Source organism: Cataglyphis hispanica, chromosome 7 (assembly GCF_021464435.1).
Source record: "Cataglyphis hispanica isolate Lineage 1 chromosome 7, ULB_Chis1_1.0, whole genome shotgun sequence".
Taxonomy (NCBI): Eukaryota; Metazoa; Arthropoda; class Insecta; order Hymenoptera; family Formicidae; genus Cataglyphis; species Cataglyphis hispanica.
The window spans coordinates 2,479,317-2,500,420 of NC_065960.1; the positions used below are offsets into that span (position 1 = coordinate 2,479,317).

General features: G+C 30.6%; 2 protein-coding genes across 6 annotated transcripts; both read left to right on the forward strand.

Annotated features, from left to right (window-relative positions):
• Positions 1 to 1,069: 1,069 nt before the first annotated feature.
• Positions 1,070 to 10,991, forward strand: LOC126851207 (solute carrier family 41 member 1). Of its 5 annotated transcripts, none has more exons than XM_050594911.1 (9): positions 1,070 to 1,456; positions 3,005 to 3,094; positions 3,711 to 3,986; positions 5,394 to 5,662; positions 6,435 to 6,759; positions 7,608 to 7,902; positions 8,167 to 8,372; positions 8,690 to 8,838; positions 8,922 to 10,991. In XM_050594911.1, the coding sequence occupies exons 3-9, from the start codon at positions 3,713 to 3,715 to the stop codon at positions 9,105 to 9,107; spliced, it is 1,704 nt and encodes a 567-aa protein (XP_050450868.1). In that variant the 5' UTR covers positions 1,070 to 1,456; positions 3,005 to 3,094; positions 3,711 to 3,712; the 3' UTR covers positions 9,108 to 10,991. The 5 variants fall into 5 exon arrangements, with proteins under 5 accessions (XP_050450868.1, XP_050450869.1, XP_050450871.1 ...); XM_050594912.1 differs by having other exon boundaries at positions 1,070 to 1,443; XM_050594914.1 differs by lacking the exons at positions 1,070 to 1,456; positions 3,005 to 3,094 and adding exons at positions 4,654 to 4,733; positions 4,806 to 5,070 and having other exon boundaries at positions 3,851 to 3,986.
• A 1,061-nt stretch (positions 10,992 to 12,052) lies between these two features.
• LOC126851203 (FYVE, RhoGEF and PH domain-containing protein 4-like) lies at positions 12,053 to 18,152 on the forward strand. The gene is made up of 7 exons (XM_050594904.1): positions 12,053 to 12,584; positions 14,865 to 15,332; positions 15,440 to 16,155; positions 16,254 to 16,459; positions 16,590 to 16,955; positions 17,057 to 17,502; positions 17,610 to 18,152. Exons 2-7 carry the CDS (start codon positions 14,866 to 14,868, stop codon positions 17,713 to 17,715), a joined length of 2,307 nt encoding a protein of 768 aa, XP_050450861.1. The 5' UTR covers positions 12,053 to 12,584; position 14,865; the 3' UTR covers positions 17,716 to 18,152.
• Positions 18,153 to 21,104: the final 2,952 nt, after the last annotated feature.

A 21,104-nucleotide genomic window follows, 5' to 3' on the forward strand; every position in this document is an offset into this window, starting at 1 on the left:
ATGTGAATCCCGACAAACGTAAGGTCATGTTTGCGTGCATGGGATGTCGATCGCGCAGCCGAAGTTGTAGATGATACAATATTCATGGATCATACGTGAAAGAACGATTTGTATATTCGTTAGATTAACGACCGGGTTAAAGTTAGCATAAACATATGTACAAGGTGTCGTGCACAAATCGATTCATGACTCACTCTTCAAGGCGTACTGACGGTCGTCTCAAAACAAGTACCCCCAAAACTTGATTAACGATTCAATGACGTCAACCGCACAGCGTTGCTTACGTCACATTTAAATAATAACAGCAATGCCGTTCGTAATAACAGGGAACAATAAAATATCTATAAGTATATGTATTTCGATTGCTAGATATAATTATATAAAGATAGACAATTTGGCTATATTAAACGTAACTTAAACTTTGTACACCTAGATTAAAAATCCAGAGGAATTTTTCTATAAAACGTCTTTAAACGGGAATATTAGTAAAAAAATGTGAATAATCTCAGATATTCGTATATTTAAAAAACGAATCTTAGCAAACAATTTGTATTAAACGATTTATTACTGGAATATGAATTTTTTTTTTTATCAATTACGTAACATAAATGTATATATTTATAAAATTGCATATTATTTATTGACAAAGAAAATTCACTTTTATAACCCATCATAACTTATTGATGGTATTTCTGATTTCGTAAATATGTAAATCTTTAGTTGATATACATATAAATTCTTTGTTATTTGATAACATACATTGATTTTATCCAAATTTAATTAAATCTTATTTTAAACAATTATTTATTTGTTAGATCTTTTAATACAAAGGATTCAAAAGAATCCAATTTCCATATATAGAAAATATTATTATTTTTTCCATGAATACAAATTCTGTAATTCCCAATGACACTCTCCTTTCAAACTTTATCGCAATCAACGATCCTCAGATCCCAAGATGAAGTGGGATATCTGATTAATTTTCGAAGCACTTGCTAAATCGATCTCAGCGATTCACCTCAGGATTTAGCTCCCACCTACGACCGGCGAGATAGCGCACGTGCATACGTCGCTCAACAAAGACAAGGAGTACTGACAATCGAGCTACGGCCTCCTTTTATCAGTCAAGCCGAACCGTGCGTGGCACGCGGACATTTCCGTGTACTCTAAAGAGGGAAACCCGGCTTTTTTCTCATCACACATAAAGTGTACAATATTTAATAACACTGGAAGTTCCGAAGTGCTTGAACTCATTGTGGGTGATTTTACGCGAATCGTCGAAGAGGGTGCGCGTTAGACTTTGGAGTTACAGAGCATTTAAGAGCAAAGTGAAACCAGACTCATTGCTCAAACTGTTAGTATCGTCATTGTTACCATTGTTGGCAGATTCTCCAGGAACGAGGATTCCACCGGTTAAATTCGACACGCTGGCGCAGATTAAATGTGAGCTTTCTACGTGAGTATCGATTCGTGATATCTAGATAATCTTTCTCCTTTATCAGCAATTGGTGTACTTTTAAGAGTTATTAGATATTTATAAACTATCAAGAATCAAATAAACAATAACATAATTGAAATTTAATTTAATTTTCAATTAAATTAAACTTTAATTTTTAAAAAATACAAATTTATTTATTTCGCGCGCAAAGTGTCTATAAGTCTTCACATAAATAAAAAAAAAAAAAACTAAATTTTTCCATATTTACATTACAATAAAAAAGTCATTAGAGAATAATTATTTTTATTTTTATTATTTTTATTTTTTAAATTGTGATTATTGTATCGTGTACTAGACAAATACCAATACCGGTCCGGATTTCTCTAATTATAAATATATGTTGAGAAATAAATAATCTTAGCAGTAGCTACCAAAATACTCAATTAGACAGTACTTATTTATGTGATCGATTATTAGATAATTCACACCCATATTAACTTATTTTGCTCGATCTAAGTTGGATCTCTTTACGCGTGCGAGTTTCTCGGATCAAAAATCGCAGAACTTTCTCAGGCAAGTGTGGCAAAAAGTACGAGTGTCCCTTCTCGCACACCGTGCGTAATTCAATTCATGTGACACGTGCGATCAGATTATCGTGACGCGACAGAACTCTAGTTGCCTCTATCAATCGAGTGACGTTCCCGCTGATTTTGCATATTGTATTACATACATGAAGTGTCAGAAGTCCGCAGATTAGAGTAACGACTTCCAATCATAATTATTTTACTCAATCCAACAAATAATTGTGCAAGAAAGTATATCGCTTCAACGAATATTTTATTAGGATCTAACGGTTAAATAATATTTTTTTTTTTTTTGGTAGAGGTAATTTTTTTTGTGGTAGATATTTTTTTTCTTCGACGTAGATAAAAGTGCTAATCAAAAGTATTAAAATTTTGTAATAAGAGTTTCAACAGGTAGAACCATGTCACTGATAAGATTACTATTATAAGAATACTATTTTTATGGATGACTTATGACGTGAAGATACACAATCTAAAATGTTAGCTATTAGTTAGCATCAATGATTTCTGACTAGTAGGCATTTTTATTACTAATTATGAAGCATGTTTGATGCCAGCGAACGATTAGGTTTACATTAAACTTCATTTTATATATTAATGATCTACGTCACGTCGATCAAATTCAAGCATTCAAAAAATGTCTATATTCTAACGATTTCCTTGATTCGTATGTAAATGACATAAATTTGTATAATTTCCGATTTTTTATTTTTCTTGTCCTCGCACATGTTACATTTTTATTAATCAATTTTTTTTTCTTTTTTCTTTAAACAAGCTCAATTATTCGTGTTCTGTTTCGGTTAAAACACATAAATATGTAATTACAGTGGCTTCGATAGTTGTGATAATCCATCATGCGATAACGACTCCAAAATCGCTAATATATTGACAAGATAGAATTCAAATTACTTAATTGCTTGACAATGACAACAAATAACTTTTTAATTAATCTCTAAATAAGTTATACTTTCAATTTTTGCAGATCGAAGCTTGCGGAAATAGGCAGATCCGACGTGAAATTGTCACAAGTCGATCCTAAAGTGGATAACAACCTACGTCAGCATCGGATTCAGTATGAGCATTGTTTTATTAATATGATATAATATAAAAGCTCTCTCACTCTCTCTAAAGACTTATACAAAATAAACCGAAAAATTTTTACGAAATTCCCGAATTCTCCAAATTATTTACTTTACAGTTTTATCAATGCTTATCCATTGTCATTTGTTTTATTTTTGCGATATAAAACAAGCAGTACGTCGCATGATACTCACTTTGTCTCATTATAATATATTATTCAAAGATACTACAAAATTTTCATTCACGAATTAATTTGCATGTGTTTCTCAATTCGAATATACATACTCATCAAAGTTACTGTAAAAAAAAATCTTCAAAAAAAATACTGTAAATTTAAAAGCGCTGCTATATAAATTTCCAATAATAATTAAGAATTAATAAATAATTAATATTTTGAATAGAATTTTTTACAATAGATAGAGATATCATTATGACCCATTATTTTTAACAATTTCCAATTATAATTAACCATCCAATGCTTCTTTCGGAAATTGTTACGTTTCTTTTTATTTATATATTCTTCAATGTTTTAAATATTAAACGAACAATCGAGAATTTTTATACTTACTTCGCGACAACTTCCTTCTAATTGAATCGATGGATTTTAGATATGGTGGTCGCTATTCCGGACTCGCGAACTGATCCGGTATTGTTGAATGGCATAGGAATAACAGTACCGAATAACAGCAACAGTAGCAACGATGACAATCTAACAGACGATACCAGAAGAGTCAGGGATCAGGCCTTCACTATACTTCGTGTCATAACGCCGGCCAGTAAGAATACCTATACATTGAAATTCGAAAACATGGACAAAACCAACGATAAGAAACTAAACATGGGCAACATCAATGCGGAACCTGTCGTTATGAAAAAAGTCGCCGGTAAGCAATATCATAATATTGTAAGAAATATCACATCATAAATTATAACATTAAGCTAAAATTCCACATATAAAACGCAAAAATAGATATTATTGGAATTAAAGTAGTTGCTTAATTAATAAAAATTTTGCAACGCAAATAGATAATTTTATTAAATTACTTAAAATATATTCAATTACTTAAAATATTTTCGTTATTACTTTAGTATTGTTATATATTTTCTCTGACATTTTTTTGCTATAATTTTCTGCTATTTTCTGTTTATAATATCGTAAAAATTAAAAATAAGCAAAGATTGACAAAAAAAAATTGCATTATAAAAAATAATATCCACCATCAAAGCGAATTGCATAATATATGAATCTCATAATATGTGAAAAACACATATTTATCAGACTAAATATATATAAATATTATATATATTTTATATTATATATATAAATATTATATATATATAAATATATATAAAGTTAAATGTGAAAATTTCATGACTGTCATACAAATCTATATTTAATACATAAACTCCCAGAGCTTTGCACAGTTACAAACGATATTGGTAAATAAAATACAACATATGACTGAATGCTCTGGATGAAATATTTAAAACTTGACAAATTCCGACAATGTCACCACTGTTACTTTAAAGTACAAAATTCTACACTTATAGGAAGCGAACAAACTAATTGTTGTCGGGATATGACAAATCGTTTGCGGATATGGTGGGGAAATCATGCGGTATATACAATGGTGATTATAATAACGTCGCAAAGTGTGTGATTCTCTGATTATTTAACGCACTGATCGTTTCATGGTCATCAGAATTCCGAATACCAAATTCGTGACGGTTTATAATCTCGATGTGGAAAAAAGCGCGTTCAGTAATCGTGTTGTCGTGCCTTTGCGGAATACAAGTGTGTTTACACGGGAACGACGATGACAATGCGGAAATGTTGAAAGCTATCAAGCCAAGAAAATCGATCATCTATATTTGTCAGCGAACTTTTCCTTCTTCTAGATCTCATGTGAATCAATTAAAAAAGGAAAAAATTTTAACAAAGTTTAAGAAGTATATGACAACGGCTAAGTATGATCTGAATAAAAAAAAAATTATATAATAACAGTTTCAATTACATTTTTGCTTTTTAATTTCTCCATTTTTAAAGTAAAGTTATTCAATCATTTGTTCCCATTTAAACTTAAAAAAATTTTCATTAAATATGAATCTAATGTCAAAATAGAAATGCAAAAAATTAAGTATTTTTTATCTTAGTAATTTTATCTTTCTTGTAAAAAAAAAAAAATTATTTTTTAAACTGTGTTATTTAAAAATACAAAGAATAACAAATTCTATTTGAATATTCTTGACTAATAAATAAAGTGAAATATGTATTAATGCTTGCTCGACAGCGGGTTTGAAGACAATCAACGGTCAAAAAGATAAGAAAGACATGCCTGGCGGGAACGGATCTCTTTCCAGCGGTAGCTCCATGGTGACAATCTCTTCAGTTGCCATTTCGGATCCTGATCCGGACTATCGTGCAGACCCGAATGGACATGGAGACAAAAGAAACATCAGGAATGAAAAATGGTATCACACGATTCTTCAAGTCTCAGTGCCTTTTTTTATCGCTGGAATGGGCACTATCGGTGCTGGTCGCGTTCTCACTAGTGCAAAGGTAAGGACTCTTTAACAAAGAAAGACTAGAATCGTTTATTTTTTTCTTAGACTGTCTTCTTATCGACGAGATATTTGTCACTGTCCAAAGATAAAGAAATGGTTTATTATTATCGAGAAAAAAATGTCAAAGTCGGCTTCCATCTGAATGTTTATCGGGTCCGATGCATTTATCGATCGCGCAAATAGGATATCTTGTGTCACTCTTGACAGCGCGATTGTATAATCACCTTGAGTATCATTCAATGTAGATTTCAAACGAAGACTTTGAGTGATCAAAGTTTGTATCAGAAATAAAATTGAATGATTTAATTATCTGAAAGTGAAATAATCGTTTTGCATGACAATGAATCAAAATAATAATAAATTGATTATTTCTATATTAATTCCTTAGCTCATTGTTTCCAAATCGATTTTTGGAGTTTTGACATTTTCACGCCACGTAAAAAATTTAATAACAAATTACATATAAGAAAATATAGGAAAATTAAAGAAATATTTCTATATAAAAAGCAAATTTTGCCGCATGGGATGCTTATTTTATGATAAAATAATTGCAATATATATGATATTTAAATATATAATTTTTTAAATATTTTCTAATAATGTTACATTTAATAGCAAAAATATCAAACGACTTAAACGGAAAATTCAGCATAAAATATATATACGATCTACGCGGCAGGAAATGTATTAATCAATTTCTATGAATTTTATATGTATATATCTCTCTTTCGCTCTCTTTATTCCATTTTCTGCATATTTGGTTCCAGGACTTGGAAGCTTTTAAAGAAGTCCCCCAATTGTTAATTCTCACTACAGCACTACAAGGTTTAAAGGGTAATCTCGATATGTGCTTGGCGTCGCGATTGTGCACTCAAGCGAATTTAGGCAACATGAAGGATCGACGGGAGATCATCAAGATGATCATCGGTAACCTCGCCTTGGTCCAGATCCAAGCGATAGTCGCGGCCATCTGCCTATCGCTATTCGGAATGGGAATAGGCGCGATCAATGGAAACGGTTTCATCTGGAATCACGCGTTACTGTTGGCGGTTTCGTGCATGTGCACAGCAACCAGTTCCTGCTTTATCTTAGGTAAACCATCCTCTCGCCGGTGTGCTTATTAAACATTGATTAATGAACGCCGCTTACGCGCTTGCTTCTATGAATCGACACTTGTGTAAGGTAATCTATTCGCCATTTATTAACAATTAGCATTAATAACGATTGCTATCGCAGCTCGGTCACGCATTATACTAACAGATGTTATCTTTTCTTATGTACGGATGATACTCTTTTTATGCATGTCGCTCGTAATAAAAGTCTATTTTTTTTTTTTTTATACATATTCTTTTGCTAATGCATGAAAATTTTTCCATTTCACGAATTATTTAATTTAGCAAAATATTATACAGATAATTTATGTATACTTACATCATAATTCGTGCTTATTGACATTTTACATTTTCCTTTTTTGAAAATATCGAAAATATCCTGACAAACAACTCTTCAAATATAATCAGTTCTTATTAAGGACATCTATTTCACAAAAAATCTTGTAATAAATCTCATAAAAACACAATGTCAGCACAGAATTTCATCAAATTAATTTCATCAAATGTAACCATTAAATGTATTATTATTAAAGCAAATATAATTTCACTAAACAATTTATGTCTTTACACATTTATAACAAAAACAGAATATTTATTTTACAATTTCATAATTTTGAAATTATTTCTTTTAATTCTATAACTCTTTCTTGCAATTTTTCTAATAATTTTCAAATTATTACATTTGTATGTATCACTTTTATCACATAATAATATGTAAGTCTGTGTATATATAAAGAATCCTTCTTGTTAGTAGATGCGATTAATAAGAGTACATTGGTAAGTCGAAAAAGACTCTGAATTGTTGACAAATAATTTTTACCTTTACAGATTTTGTCATGATTGCCGTAATCATGATATCTTATCGATTCAAGATGAATCCGGATAATCTAGCAACTCCTTTGGCTGCATCTATCGGTGATGTTGTATCCATTAGTATCCTCTCGGCCATAGCCTCGGAATTTTTCAGCAGATTGAAAGTCGAAATATGGGTGCTATACGTTGTTTTCGCATTTTTTTTGATAGTCTTACCAGTTTGGATCCTGATCGTATTAAAGAATAAATACACGAGAAGTGTGTTGAAATCCGGCTGGGTTCCTATTCTATCCGCTCTTTTAATCAGTGGGTAAGTCTAAAGTGTGTGACATGTTAATATACTAGGCACATGTATCTTCGTTTCTTTGAGTGACTTTATCTATCAAATTTATGCGTAATATTGCGAATATTCGAATCTGTCAATCGCGATTACATTATTGACTAATTATTTATTTATTATATTATTCAGTTCTGTTTTTTAATTTACTTAATTATATTAAGTAATTAGATAATTCGAGTATTATACTTGATTACGTTTTTATTTTATTTGATTATTTTATGTTATTATCTTTAGCGGAGGTGGATTGGTTCTTGAAAGAATGGTTGATTCTTATGATGGATTTGAAGTTTTCCAACCAGTTATTAACGGAATTGGCGGCAATTTAGTATCGGTGCAAGCGTCTCGAATGTCAACTATGTTACATCAATCCTCTATCATGGGAATTTTACCGCCGCACGGAAAAATTTGGGTGTTTCCATGGGCGGCCCTCTTCGTAGGATGTATGTATATAATTCTACATAAATGAAAATCTTTTTTAACGCGATTTATTTCTATTGCACATAAATGTTCTTATTCCTGCAAAACTATATAAACTTTTTTTTTTATTTAAAACTATTAAACACTGACATTTTTTAAATATAATTTTCTAAAGCTATTCTCATCTCGTTTTCTTATATACATTTATATTTCTTTCTTCAGAGAAATAAGAACATTCTTTCTGAATAAAATTTTTTTAACATAGGAATTTCCCATGCTTGAATTTTCCATGCAGGAATTTCCCGTGCAATATCTGACAGTTTTTCTTCCTTATAAACAGCGCCATATGCGAAAACCGCTAGATTACTCGTTGCAATGGCAATTCCTGGTCAATTGATTTTCGTCTTCATCGCCGATGCATTGAACCCAGGCGATTGTACGATGCATGCATATTTCGTAATCTCCTATATAGTCGTTTCAGTGTTACAGGTAAGTTACGCAAGATTCTTGCTCTGTTTCTATTTTTATGGGAAATAATATCGCAATAAAATTCTCCCCCTTATTTTTTTCAGGTAATGGTTCTGTTATACGTTGCACACATAATTATTCACGCAATGTGGAGGTACAAAATCGATCCTGATAACTCAGCGATCCCCTATTTAACGGCACTAGGTGATCTCAGCGGATCACTGCTCCTAGCATTAGCCTTTTTCTTCACACATTCGATAATATCTCAACCATATTGTACCGAAAAATGACTCCGTGATAAAATATAAAACCGAAATTTGAACTTAAAAGCAAGGTAGATATAAATACAGCGCGCAAAGAATTTTTAATGATGGCAAGGTTTGTCATTATAAAACGTCAAAATCGTTGATTGCATGCTTGAACTATCAAAACAATACGAATGCGCTGTCATGATATGGCATTTATTCAGAGTGATTCGCAAAATCCAGCGAGAAGTGATGGTCTAATAATATTAACAATAAGATGTAGGACGAAATACTCAGAGATATATATATTTATGTTGTTAATTCTAAAATATAAAAAAGGGAGAGAGAATTATTAATTACATTGTTTGCATAAATACATGATCTGCAATTGACGAGACAGAAGCCATTCAAATCGATCAGTCAAGCTCAATACGATAATTTTTTAGCTATAATTGTTGAAAGCAGAGTTTTTTGATATATCACGCTTTTTTTTTTTTTTGACGCAAGGTAAAGAACTTCTCGCAAATCGAGGTCTAATCAAATTAAAAGCGAACAGGAATTCAAAGAGAGAATCTAAAAGGGAATTAAAAGCATTTTAAATTTTTGAAATATTTATATATATTTTACAAGTTTGAAAATTATTATAAATTTTGAAGATTCCATTGAAAGCGTTACTTTGCGTTTTAGATATATATTCATACTTGCGTTTCTTTCGACGAGAGTTAAACGTCAGACTTAGAATAGAAGGAAACACGGTCGCATTGTGATGTGTTTTAACTATAAGCGATAATGATCATAATTTATAAAACGGTGACCGTGAAGAAATATGAATAAGCGAATATTGTTGCCAAGGATTCCGTATTGTCCATGTTAAGAGATTTATTACAAGATATTCGGAATATTTGTTTTGTCGCGGCGAATGAGACATTATTTAATTGTGCAATCATATACCTGCAACGCAATTGCGGTTCAATTAAAGCGGCGGCTCGATTTATCTGCTTACTATTAAAACAAATGTTGATTGTCATTTCTCATCACTGCCATACATATATCTTATTTAATTACGCAATATGTCTTCAGAACACACGTTGCGTAAGGCTTGGACAATGCCGAGTAATTAGATTATATCAATTATTTGTCTTTAAACGCACGCGAGAAATTCGCATTTCGATTATTCATTCTTAACCCGTTCATAAGCGTCATAAAAAAAAAAATATTTCACACTGCTTGCGACGGAAATTTTTTTATTAGAATTATCATTTAGTATTTTTAAATTTATTAATATAATTTTATTAATATCTCTTTATTTATTATAAAAACTTTTAAAAAATTAAAATATTTGTTGCAAATAAAATTAACAGAAAGAATTGCAACGAAAGTTAATATTCAATATGCTACAATAATGTGAAGTTTATTCAAATCATTTATAAAGATATTTTTTTAAAAACAGATTATTTTTAAATGTTTAAATATTTTTTGTACATATTTTAGTTATATATTTTTTAAATAATTCCACAATCATTGAAAAGAATTAACGATCGTGAATTTGATCTTGTATAGAAATTGTTCATGTTTGCTGGAATTTGACAAATTCAAGCAATTTTAGCCAAGAAAATAATATAAATAGACGTTAAATGTATTTTATGGATTTATATTCTTTTAGCATATATATGTTCTAAATTAGAATACAAAAAATTAAGTGATTAAAATAATTTTGAAGAAAATATATATATATCTCATATTTTAATAAAGGATATAATTGAAGTCTGGCGTATTTCGTCAAATGAATGCAAAGTTAATGCGTTTTCCCAACAATATTGTAATGTTTTAGTATTATTCACGTTTTAATGTAACATAATCACGGACAGAAGATCCTTTAATTGCTTACCTGTCTTTCCAATAAGTGTAAATATACATAAATTGCATGTACATATAATGGATATATTATTATGAGTACAAAATAATTGTGAAGTTCTTCAAGCAAGTTCTTCAGCAAGATTGATTATTTCTAGATTTTTCATTTTAGTTATTTTATAGTATTCTTATTAGAAATATATTTATAAATATATTTATTTATCTCATTTTAAAATATTTTTACTTTATGATTAGCAAATTTAAAATAATATGTTTTTTATGCATATAATAAAAATGAATCAAATTTAAATAATATTGTAATTGACACAGACGACACTTTTTGAAGATTTATTTAGAAAGATCGTAATTAAAAAATTCCATGTACATGTATTCCATCGTGTAATGCATCGCGTATCCTATATGATAAAAAGCTATGATAATTATTAATACAAAATACCTAAAATTTTCAATCAGTGGCGCAAGTAGCGATTTTAAAAAACGGAATATATATCTTTCAATTTTTCAATATTTTTACACCAAAATATATAAATTTTTTTATCATTTTTTTTTTTTTACCCGCACCGTTTGTCATTTTCACACAAATATGCTCAAATTTTTTTACTGAATAAATCCTCTAAATTCGTTACTAATTATATATGAAATATTGTAAAAAAAAAATTTACAGTGCAATTAAATTTTTATGCTGACTGAAGAATACTTGAAGAACATTTCCAGAATATGATATTAAAATAAGTTATTTCAAGGATAGTTTAGGCTGTGTATTTAACATATTTTTTTCATTATATATAAAAATACTCAATAAACAAGATATTGAAAGTGAAAGCAATTATTTTACATATTCTATATTTTATATAATACAATTATATAATATCATTATTGTACATTAAATTATATAAATACCCGAGTTCAAAACGTTTGGCAAACATTCTAGGATTTCCCAGACATGGTCGTAATGATAAAAACCTTTCGTGCTATCCTTGGTGGGTGATGACCGATTGTCGGTATTCAGCCTAATCTCTACCTTGAATACTGACGGTATGTGATATCGCCTTACCTTTGGAAATATAACGAAGTCGCAGGAAAAGCTCTCTCATTTTCCGACATGATCCAGCCCGCCAAGAAGCCTTCCCGCCGCAAGTCACGCGTCGTTGGCGTCGCGACAGCAACCGAATATCGACGCGTATCCGATAGTTCGACGGACGAATCTGCGCAAACTGTAGTACGCGATCATCGGTACGGCATCGCACGCAGTTTATAATCGCGTTGTCGAGTGATATAACCCAATATTCGACGTCCGAAACACCGTCGTTCTTTTCGTAAACGCGCTACGATATCTCGCGTGATCCGCACGAGCTGGCTTTCGAATCGGATTGTTCGGGAGCGACTTCGCGTCGCTGATCGTCGCGAGTGCACATATATTCATACATATAGACATATACACGGTGTCGCGGTGCAATGCGCGGCGATCAAGCGTTCACTTTGCAGTGCGGCCATGAATGCCGGTGATTTTATCGAGTTCTGAGCTTGGGGTAAAGGGGATCGTCCTCGACGTCGTCTGTCACTGACTCCAGCTGATCATTATGCTCGCGTCGATCCTCGTGCGCCTGTTGCTGTTCCGCTGCACTACAAGCGATCCCGGGGCAAGAGGTAACGATGACGGCATTCGAGCGAGTTTTCTCTCCGTCTTTCTCGTTCTTCTGGTCTTAGTGTTAGTCTCCTCTTTATTTCCGCTATTTCTCGTGCGGAACATCACGACGCAGCACGAGATTCTGCGTTTCGCTTCCGAGTACAGGAAAGTGCATCGCACGCGCTCGTCGATGAAGCGAAGGGCGTAGACGAACCTTATGACGAAGTATATACATGCCGCCCTTTGATCCTTCACCGATACTCTTTCGGAAATTGGCTATTTTATATATATCGTTTGAAATCGATGGAGAAACAAATAAAAAATGTGTTTGATCACCTTTTTAATTCTTTGCGATTATTGCAAGTAAATGAGTAATATATGCTGTTTGGAGTTTGCCTGTCTACTGACTTCATGTCATCAACCGATTATCATATGTAAATATAGAGTCAATATTTTTGAAGAGAGTAATATTCTTAAAATCTAGTTTTTTTTATTTTAAATGCTATTTGATCTGCTTATTTTAGTTATATTTTCTGTCATACATTTGCTGTATTTAAAGTGAAATAAATACAAGATTTGAAGCATGTATGCGAAAGGAATTTAATTTAAAAAATACAGATATATGTTATATAGAACAGATCTGACAGATTAGACTGATATCAGATATCTTTCTTTAACTTATCCATTTGTTTCTTTTTCTTAAGTTGCCTGTTTGTTAGCAATCCTGTAAATTACTGCATTATAGATTGCAAAATCAAATTTCGATGTGTTATTATGGATGTCAGATAAATATATAATTAACTGTCAGATTAACTTTATAATAAAGAATTTTATGATTGCTAGAAGGAAATTATTTTATACTTAACATTCTCGATCTATCAAATGGATTTATTTCTGCATTAAACTTTTTAATTTCTTGATAAATCAAAGATAATAAATGACTATTATTTTAAATATTTTGTCTCTTATTAGAAAAAAAATATATAAAATGAATATCTAAATATACTCTCCAAAGTAATTATGATATCTAACACTCTGCTTAAAGGCGTTCTCCCGTTCCATCGGAGGTGATTTTGCGTCTTAAGTTCTACTACGCTGTTATAAATAAATTTAGATAAGTCATAAGCCACACATACACATTTCAAGTCAGAACTAGAAATGGGATGTCAAGTGCAAAGGGGAAAGCTACAGTCAAGATCGTTTCATATCTAAAACTCATTTTGTTAATTTGAGTATAATTATACATTCCGAAATACATTTGCTTTGCTAATTTAACGATATTGATGCCTTAAAATTCATTAATATTTATCAATAAGTAAAGCTTTAGTATTTGTAAGACTAAACGTGAATTACTGCAATTTTATCATATAAAGAAGTGCAATGCAATGTTTTGATTTTCACGATCTATATGATCTATATAAAAATTATTGAGAATTAATGAGAATTCTCCTTATGTCAAATCGCGCAAAAATCAAAAATTCTGACGCCTGTGAAATTGAGACACGCATCAGACAGAATTGTCGTGTATTTATGCGTATTTGTAAACATGCTGTCATATAAACAATGCGTTCGTTCGTTCTGTTCGGAGCACGCCGAATGTCAATTAATGATGCCGACGTGATGCAAGCGTTCTCGCTCGAACGCTAAGGCCGGCACGTTAATTTTAGTGTAATGGATCCACGTAAGAGGAACGTGCGTTTTTAAATAGCCCCTCGAGAAAAATCTATCGAGTAGTTTGCGTTATTCCGGAGCCACCACATCGATGATGTAAATAACTCTATCTTTCTCTCTCTTTCTTCTCCTTTCTCTTTTTCTCTCTCTTTCTCATTTTTAATGATAACATCGTAGAGCGTAGATCCGTTACATAAAAATATTCGGTAATGTCTTGAATCGAAATTATGTGAAATTTGAGACGATATTGATAGCTTTATGATGCGTCGACATGAATGTGGATTAATATGACGTGTACTTTATAGTCACTAAGAAAAAATTCAATTTTATGTCAAGCAAATTTATGAATCAGAATTGCTTAAAAGAGTAACGCGTGAGCAATATTTCTTTATATTTGTTGTAGAAGCTGAAATACATATTGTTTAAAGAGCTTGTAATCTTACAAGCTCTTGTAATCAGAATAAAGTTTAAAATCAAACTATATTCGTAATTAATACATTTATTATTAGGTTTATCTAATTTTTGAATATTTATGATATACCATGTGCATTTACCATAGCTTTTTTATATATCCCAATCTATATACAAAATATGATAATTAATTACAATTAGTGATATGATTATTCTAGGATGCAACGAAGTCAGTTGAGGGACATTTCATCCTGGATGACACGCCTGTTTGCGGAACCTGGAGACGGAAATAATCGGATGATCGAAGGGTTCACAATGTTCGGCTTGAAAAATACTTCACCCACTAGCACGTTTTACACTGATCTGGAGATTACGGAGGATAAGGAGGAATTTCAACAAGAGGAGGAACATTCCAAGGCGCCACATTTGCCGGAGCAACAGAGCACAACTAGCGAAAATGGAAACTCGCAAGATTCGGACACGACAACAAGTGTCGAGGAGCAACAATATGTCAGACATTCCTTCCATAGGATCGCCAGTTTCGGCGGCTTTCCGCGATTTCAGTCGTTCGTCATGTCAGCTTCCACGCCCGCTGAATGCATCGATATCACGAGGCATGAGGAAACTTCAACCGAAACGTCCTATATTAAAATGTCACATAGCGTTTTAGAATATAGAAGTAGCAGGTGAGTATATTTTGGGTATAGCTTTTGATACAATAAGAGACAATACAGTTTATATATCTTTGATGTGAAAAATTTTAAAGCCTGCATTCTTTAAAAAATGATTACAGATATGTAGCTTCGGAGAGGAGATCTCACCAATATACATTAGATACATACGCAGTAAGCGAATCTGAAAGTGAAGAAGAGTCGGAAGAAATAAGATCTTCCGAGACAGATTCTGCTATAGTGGCAGATCATACCGATGAATCGATATCCGAGCCTAAACAACTCACTAAAAAAGGTTCCCCTGTTTCGAAGCGGAAAAAAGCGTTGCATGTGGCGCACGAGTTACTAGCGACTGAGAAAAATTACGTAAATGTTCTGCATTTAATCGACCAAGTGTTTCAATTCAGAGTCGATCAGGAGAACAGAGCACATCCAATGTTCCCTCCAGAAACTGTCCAACACATGTTCTCAAATATTAAATCCATTTATAAATTTCATAACGACTTTTTATTACCACAACTCGAGGAGAGAATGCAATATTGGGATTCGAATCCGAAAATCGGTGATATAATGAAAAACTTTGCACCATTTCTCAAGATGTATACGGAATACGTAAAGAATTTTGATTACGCTATGAATCTGATAAATACACTGCAAAGCAAAGTGCCCAGATTTGCAGCAATTATTAATGAGATTCAAAAGCTCGATGAATGCGCTAAATTATCACTAGCCCATCACATGTTAAGTCCAATACAGAGGTTACCGCGATACGAGCTGCTTCTTAAGGATTATTTACGAAATCTCACTGAAGACAATCCGGATTATGAAGATACACAAAGTGAGTAAATTTATATTTTTTGTAATTGCACATTCTACATATTTAGATAAATTATATAATTATATTAATAAAAAATCTTTTGTAATGTTAAATTTCAGAAGCTCTAGAATTGGTATCCACCGCAGCGAATCATACGAATGAGGCAATGAAAAAAATCGATAAATTTAAAAAACTTTTAGAAATCCAAGAGAGTATATACGATGCAACTGATCTAGTCAGTGCGACTCGTGAACTAGTAAAGGAAGGACGTATAGTGAAAATTTCAGCGCGTAGTGGCGATCATCAAGAGAGACATCTATTTTTGGTAAAGATTAATTAATTATATATGCGCGATGCCCGCGTAATATATTGATGTTTACAAAATATTCATGAAATTATTTTACTTCTTTTTTTCTCTTTAATTTGTTAAATAATTATTTATATTTTTTTTTCAGTTTAGTGATTTATTATTACTCTGTTCAATAAGACTGATACCCGGTCCTATGTACCGACTAAGAGCAAAGTTTATGGTGGAAAATTTACAAGTAGTTGAAGGAGACAATCTAGAAACAGCAAATACTTTTTACATAAGGGACGAAAATAAAAGCGTTGAATTGTATACACATGCCGCCGCGGAAAAAGCAGCGTGGTTGGATGCATTATTCCAAACAATGCAAGAGATTATGAGACGCAAAGCCAGTCTGAAAACTGGTAGCGTTAAAACTTCTTTAGTTAAAGCTGATGATGTAACCAAATGTATGGTTTGCAAAGTTATTTTTTCTGTGATGAAACGAAAGCACAACTGTCGGGCTTGTGGAATAGTAAGTAATGCACTCTACAATTAATTTTCCATTATAAATTATTTAATTATAATAATAATAATTAAAAATTTTTGATAATGCGTTTTATTTTTTTTTTCCAGGTGGTTTGTAGTAAATGCTCAAATCAGAAATTATTATTTGAAGACAATAAGAATATGAGAGTGTGCAGATTATGCCATGCGGCGCTTACTCAACCACTCACTAAATCACCGTCTTCACCTTCTGGACCGGTGCCAAGTTTGCTGCAGGTATCAGCGAGTGCGCCATCAGTATTATCCGGATATCTGTTACTGAAAACGCAGGCTAGTAAGCCGTGGACAAAACGATGGTTTGCATTACACGTCGACTTTGTTCTGTATTCGTTCAAATCAGAGTCGGAGAGCATGGCCATGACAGCGACGCCAATGCCAGGCTTTATGGTCACCGAAGGTACAAAACTCTCCGACGAGGATCCCTTGAATATGAAAGATCGGATGAAAGCGTTTAAAATGCACCATTCTAGGAAATATTACTATCTCCAAGCGTCCTCTCAGAAAGACAAAGAAAAGTGAGTGCACAAATTAAATGTTTATATAATTTGATTTATATATATATATATATATATATATATATATATATATATATATATATATGAGATATTTGTATGATTTTTAGATGGATGTACACGTTAGAGTTGGCTACAAAGGCTGAACTACCTCATTCTACGCAGGTGGGAAACGAAAGCGCACAAGAAAGTCAATCGATGAACAATGTACAATGAATATTTGTACCTTTTTATCTACCAAACTAGCCAATTTTTTACTATCGTATTCGAAAAATGAGAAAATGATACGGCAATGTAAGATAATCGTTAGTTAATTAGCTAAATTTAAAATGACGTTAACTTGTGTTATATATATATTGTTATCAACGTATACATTACAAAAAAGAAATCGAGTCAATAGCGGCCGCTGCCGAAACGCTTGTTGTTTTGTATATATATAATGTTCTGTTATAATATATTTATAAATATATATGTCGTTCGATCACGATACGCTGTGCCGACCGTAATTTACAATGGAAGTCTATATGTCGCAATGTTTGAAGAGTTAATTACATGCTTCAGTGATAGTATACTATTTATACTACAAAAAAAATTGATTTTATTAAAAGCGCAAGTTCCATAATTTTATCAATAAACTTATTTCGTATTTAAAATTAATATATTCTATAGTTTCTTTAAATATCTTTAAACATAGTTCCTATTAATTATGAATATAAAAATTGCAAATTCTATTATATTTATTATAGCTTTGTATACAAAAGTGTATTTGGATGCTTGCTAAATATCCTATATGTTTATACATTTTTATCACGTATTTCTTGAATTGTATATAAAGACTGTCAGTTAAGTACTAAATATTGAATAGCATATATGAATTGCATTATTGCTATATTTGAGCATATCCTTTTTACTCGTTTTATAAAAAACAAAACAAAGAATATTCAAAAAGATCGCGAGTATCGCCATTTTCATCATTAATAGGATCAAAATTTTTGTCTTATAAATTTAAAACAATAAATTTAAAACATTTTGAAATCATAATAAAAACTCATATTTTTTAAATATATACGTTTAAAAAAAAAGAAAATTATTACATATCTCTTTTCTTAAATACATTTTTTATAACCAACTTATACACGGAATCCGATTGGAATCTGATATCGAATTCCAAAGCTTTGTAAAATTTTCTATTCTCTATCTCTGTTCTCAATGGAATAAAAATTTGCGGATTAAGTACTTAGAATTTTATTTTGTGTGTGTATAGACACACATACATTAAATTAATCTCCATTATTAACACCTGACAACTGAAAATGAGAACATATTTCTGTTTTTTCTACTCTTCTTCTTCTCTTCTTCCTCTCCCTCTTTCGCCCGTTAGTAATTCTCAAAGAATTTCTTTCAAAAAAAGTTTTAATTTATATATTTTTTCAAATTTAATTTTATAGAAACTTATTCATACATCATAATGTAATTTATCATATTTTTCTGTAAATTTTATTTGTCTAGATTTTTATTTTCTTTTTTTTTGTGCGTTTTTTTACTTTTATTTTACAAATATAATTTTGATTTTATTATTAATTTTATTATTAATTTTATTTTTAATTCGATATTTGATCGAGTTTTGTTTATGTTATACTTACAAAATGTTTTTGCGCAGATAGTATTAATCAAATTGAGTAAATCAGATCACAGATCTACACACACGCACACATATGTACACATATCTTTTTCGAGATATCATAATCGATATATACTAATTATAAATATATATATAAAATATTCCAAAATTAGACAATTAAACTTTTCCATATTCTAGTTATCTAAAAACAAGAAACAAATATTATATGTTATATGATCTAAAAATATTTTTGATTACATTACATTAAAAAAACAAAAATTTGTTTAATTTTACATTTTTAAATGTTGTTTGTCTAATATAAATTTGCCATCATTGAAAGATAAAATTTAATATTGAATTTAATACGAATTTCATATCTATTTTGCTTTAATTTAGTGAATGTCAAAATCTACTATTTTCAATGAATTTCTCGAAAATTAATTTTTTGCTTTTTAATATAAAGCTAAAATATTAGATAAATTATTGGATTATCACCGATTTATTCTTGTACATTGCTATATGTTAACAGTAAGTTCGTACGCGTTATTATTTTTATATTAATATTTTTTTAAACGTTTTTATTATATTTTTCTAAAATGATGTTTTGGACTAATATTTATATAACATTTTTTCTTGCTATATTCCGTAAAACACACTGTCAAAATTTAATTGTTAACTTTGGAACTATAGGCGAGAAGATTGAAAAACAGATAAAATAAACTTATAAATAGAACACTTTATCAGTTCTCAGTTTACATTTCTCAGATATGATTATCGTTATTGTCTTATAAATTGATAAGTGTACTTAGAAAATTTTAGTTGAACAGGTTTCTTTAATCAAACGCAGACCGTTTTTAAATTTTAAAAATTTGTGGTATGTTTTATTTACTACATTATCTACTAATTATTGGTCAAGATTTTGAATTTACTAAAGCTTATTACATTGAAAAATGCGTTCTTTTTTTCAATCATGTTAATTACTTTACGTTTTTTATTGTTATATTACCATATCTAAATATTGTTAATTTATTTTACTGTTTAATGTTACAGATTTTTACATTAAAATGAATAAGTGTGTGGTACTTGCTTTAATAGCTATAACCGTTATCGATGTTGTAGTTACTGTTTCTAATCCAACTAATCCTAAATCTAATTGCTCTCCCTGGCTCGGATATGTAAGTATAATTAATGGCAAAATAATTAAGTATTAATGCTTAGTTTCTATCTACATAAAAATTGTGTTACATTTAACAAATACATGCACACATTTTAAAAATTTTTTATTTATTTATTATTATAATATTATAGTCAATATGCGCAATTCTAATTTCAACAAGATTTTACTATATAATAAATTGTTATGATTGTAGTGTCAACTTACCGAACAATGCTGTCGCGATTTAATATGCTTGGGATATTTGGCTAAATGTATCCCCGGTAAAATTTGGAATGATAATAGGCCCATCGGAGATGGTCCATTTCCTCCGGAAAATTAAAACAAAATTCAATTTGAATGTTAACAATATTGGAAGTGAAAGATAAAAATGCATAAGGCATTTTAGACGATAATGCGATATTACTTTTGCATTATAAGTTAAATATTTAATTTTACGATATTCATACTGTGTATTTTTGACAAAAAATATAATTTATTTAAAAAATTATACATATATTTTATTCTAATATTAATTTACATTTATTGTAATTTGTTTTATGTTACATGTTTATGTTATTTAGGAGTGAAATTATGTATTAATATTGCATCTCAGTAAGCAAAATGATATCAGTTATGTCCGCATCAGTACTTGTAATCTGCCAATAAAATATAATTTGATATTAAATTGGTGACAGAAATCAAATAGAATTTGTGTGCGCAATCTGACAGCAGATAAATAACTATAGATAAAAATAAAAAAAATAAAATTTATAAATAATAAATTAATTAATAAGTTAGCATAAATTTGCAGATTTAAGCTAAACTTAT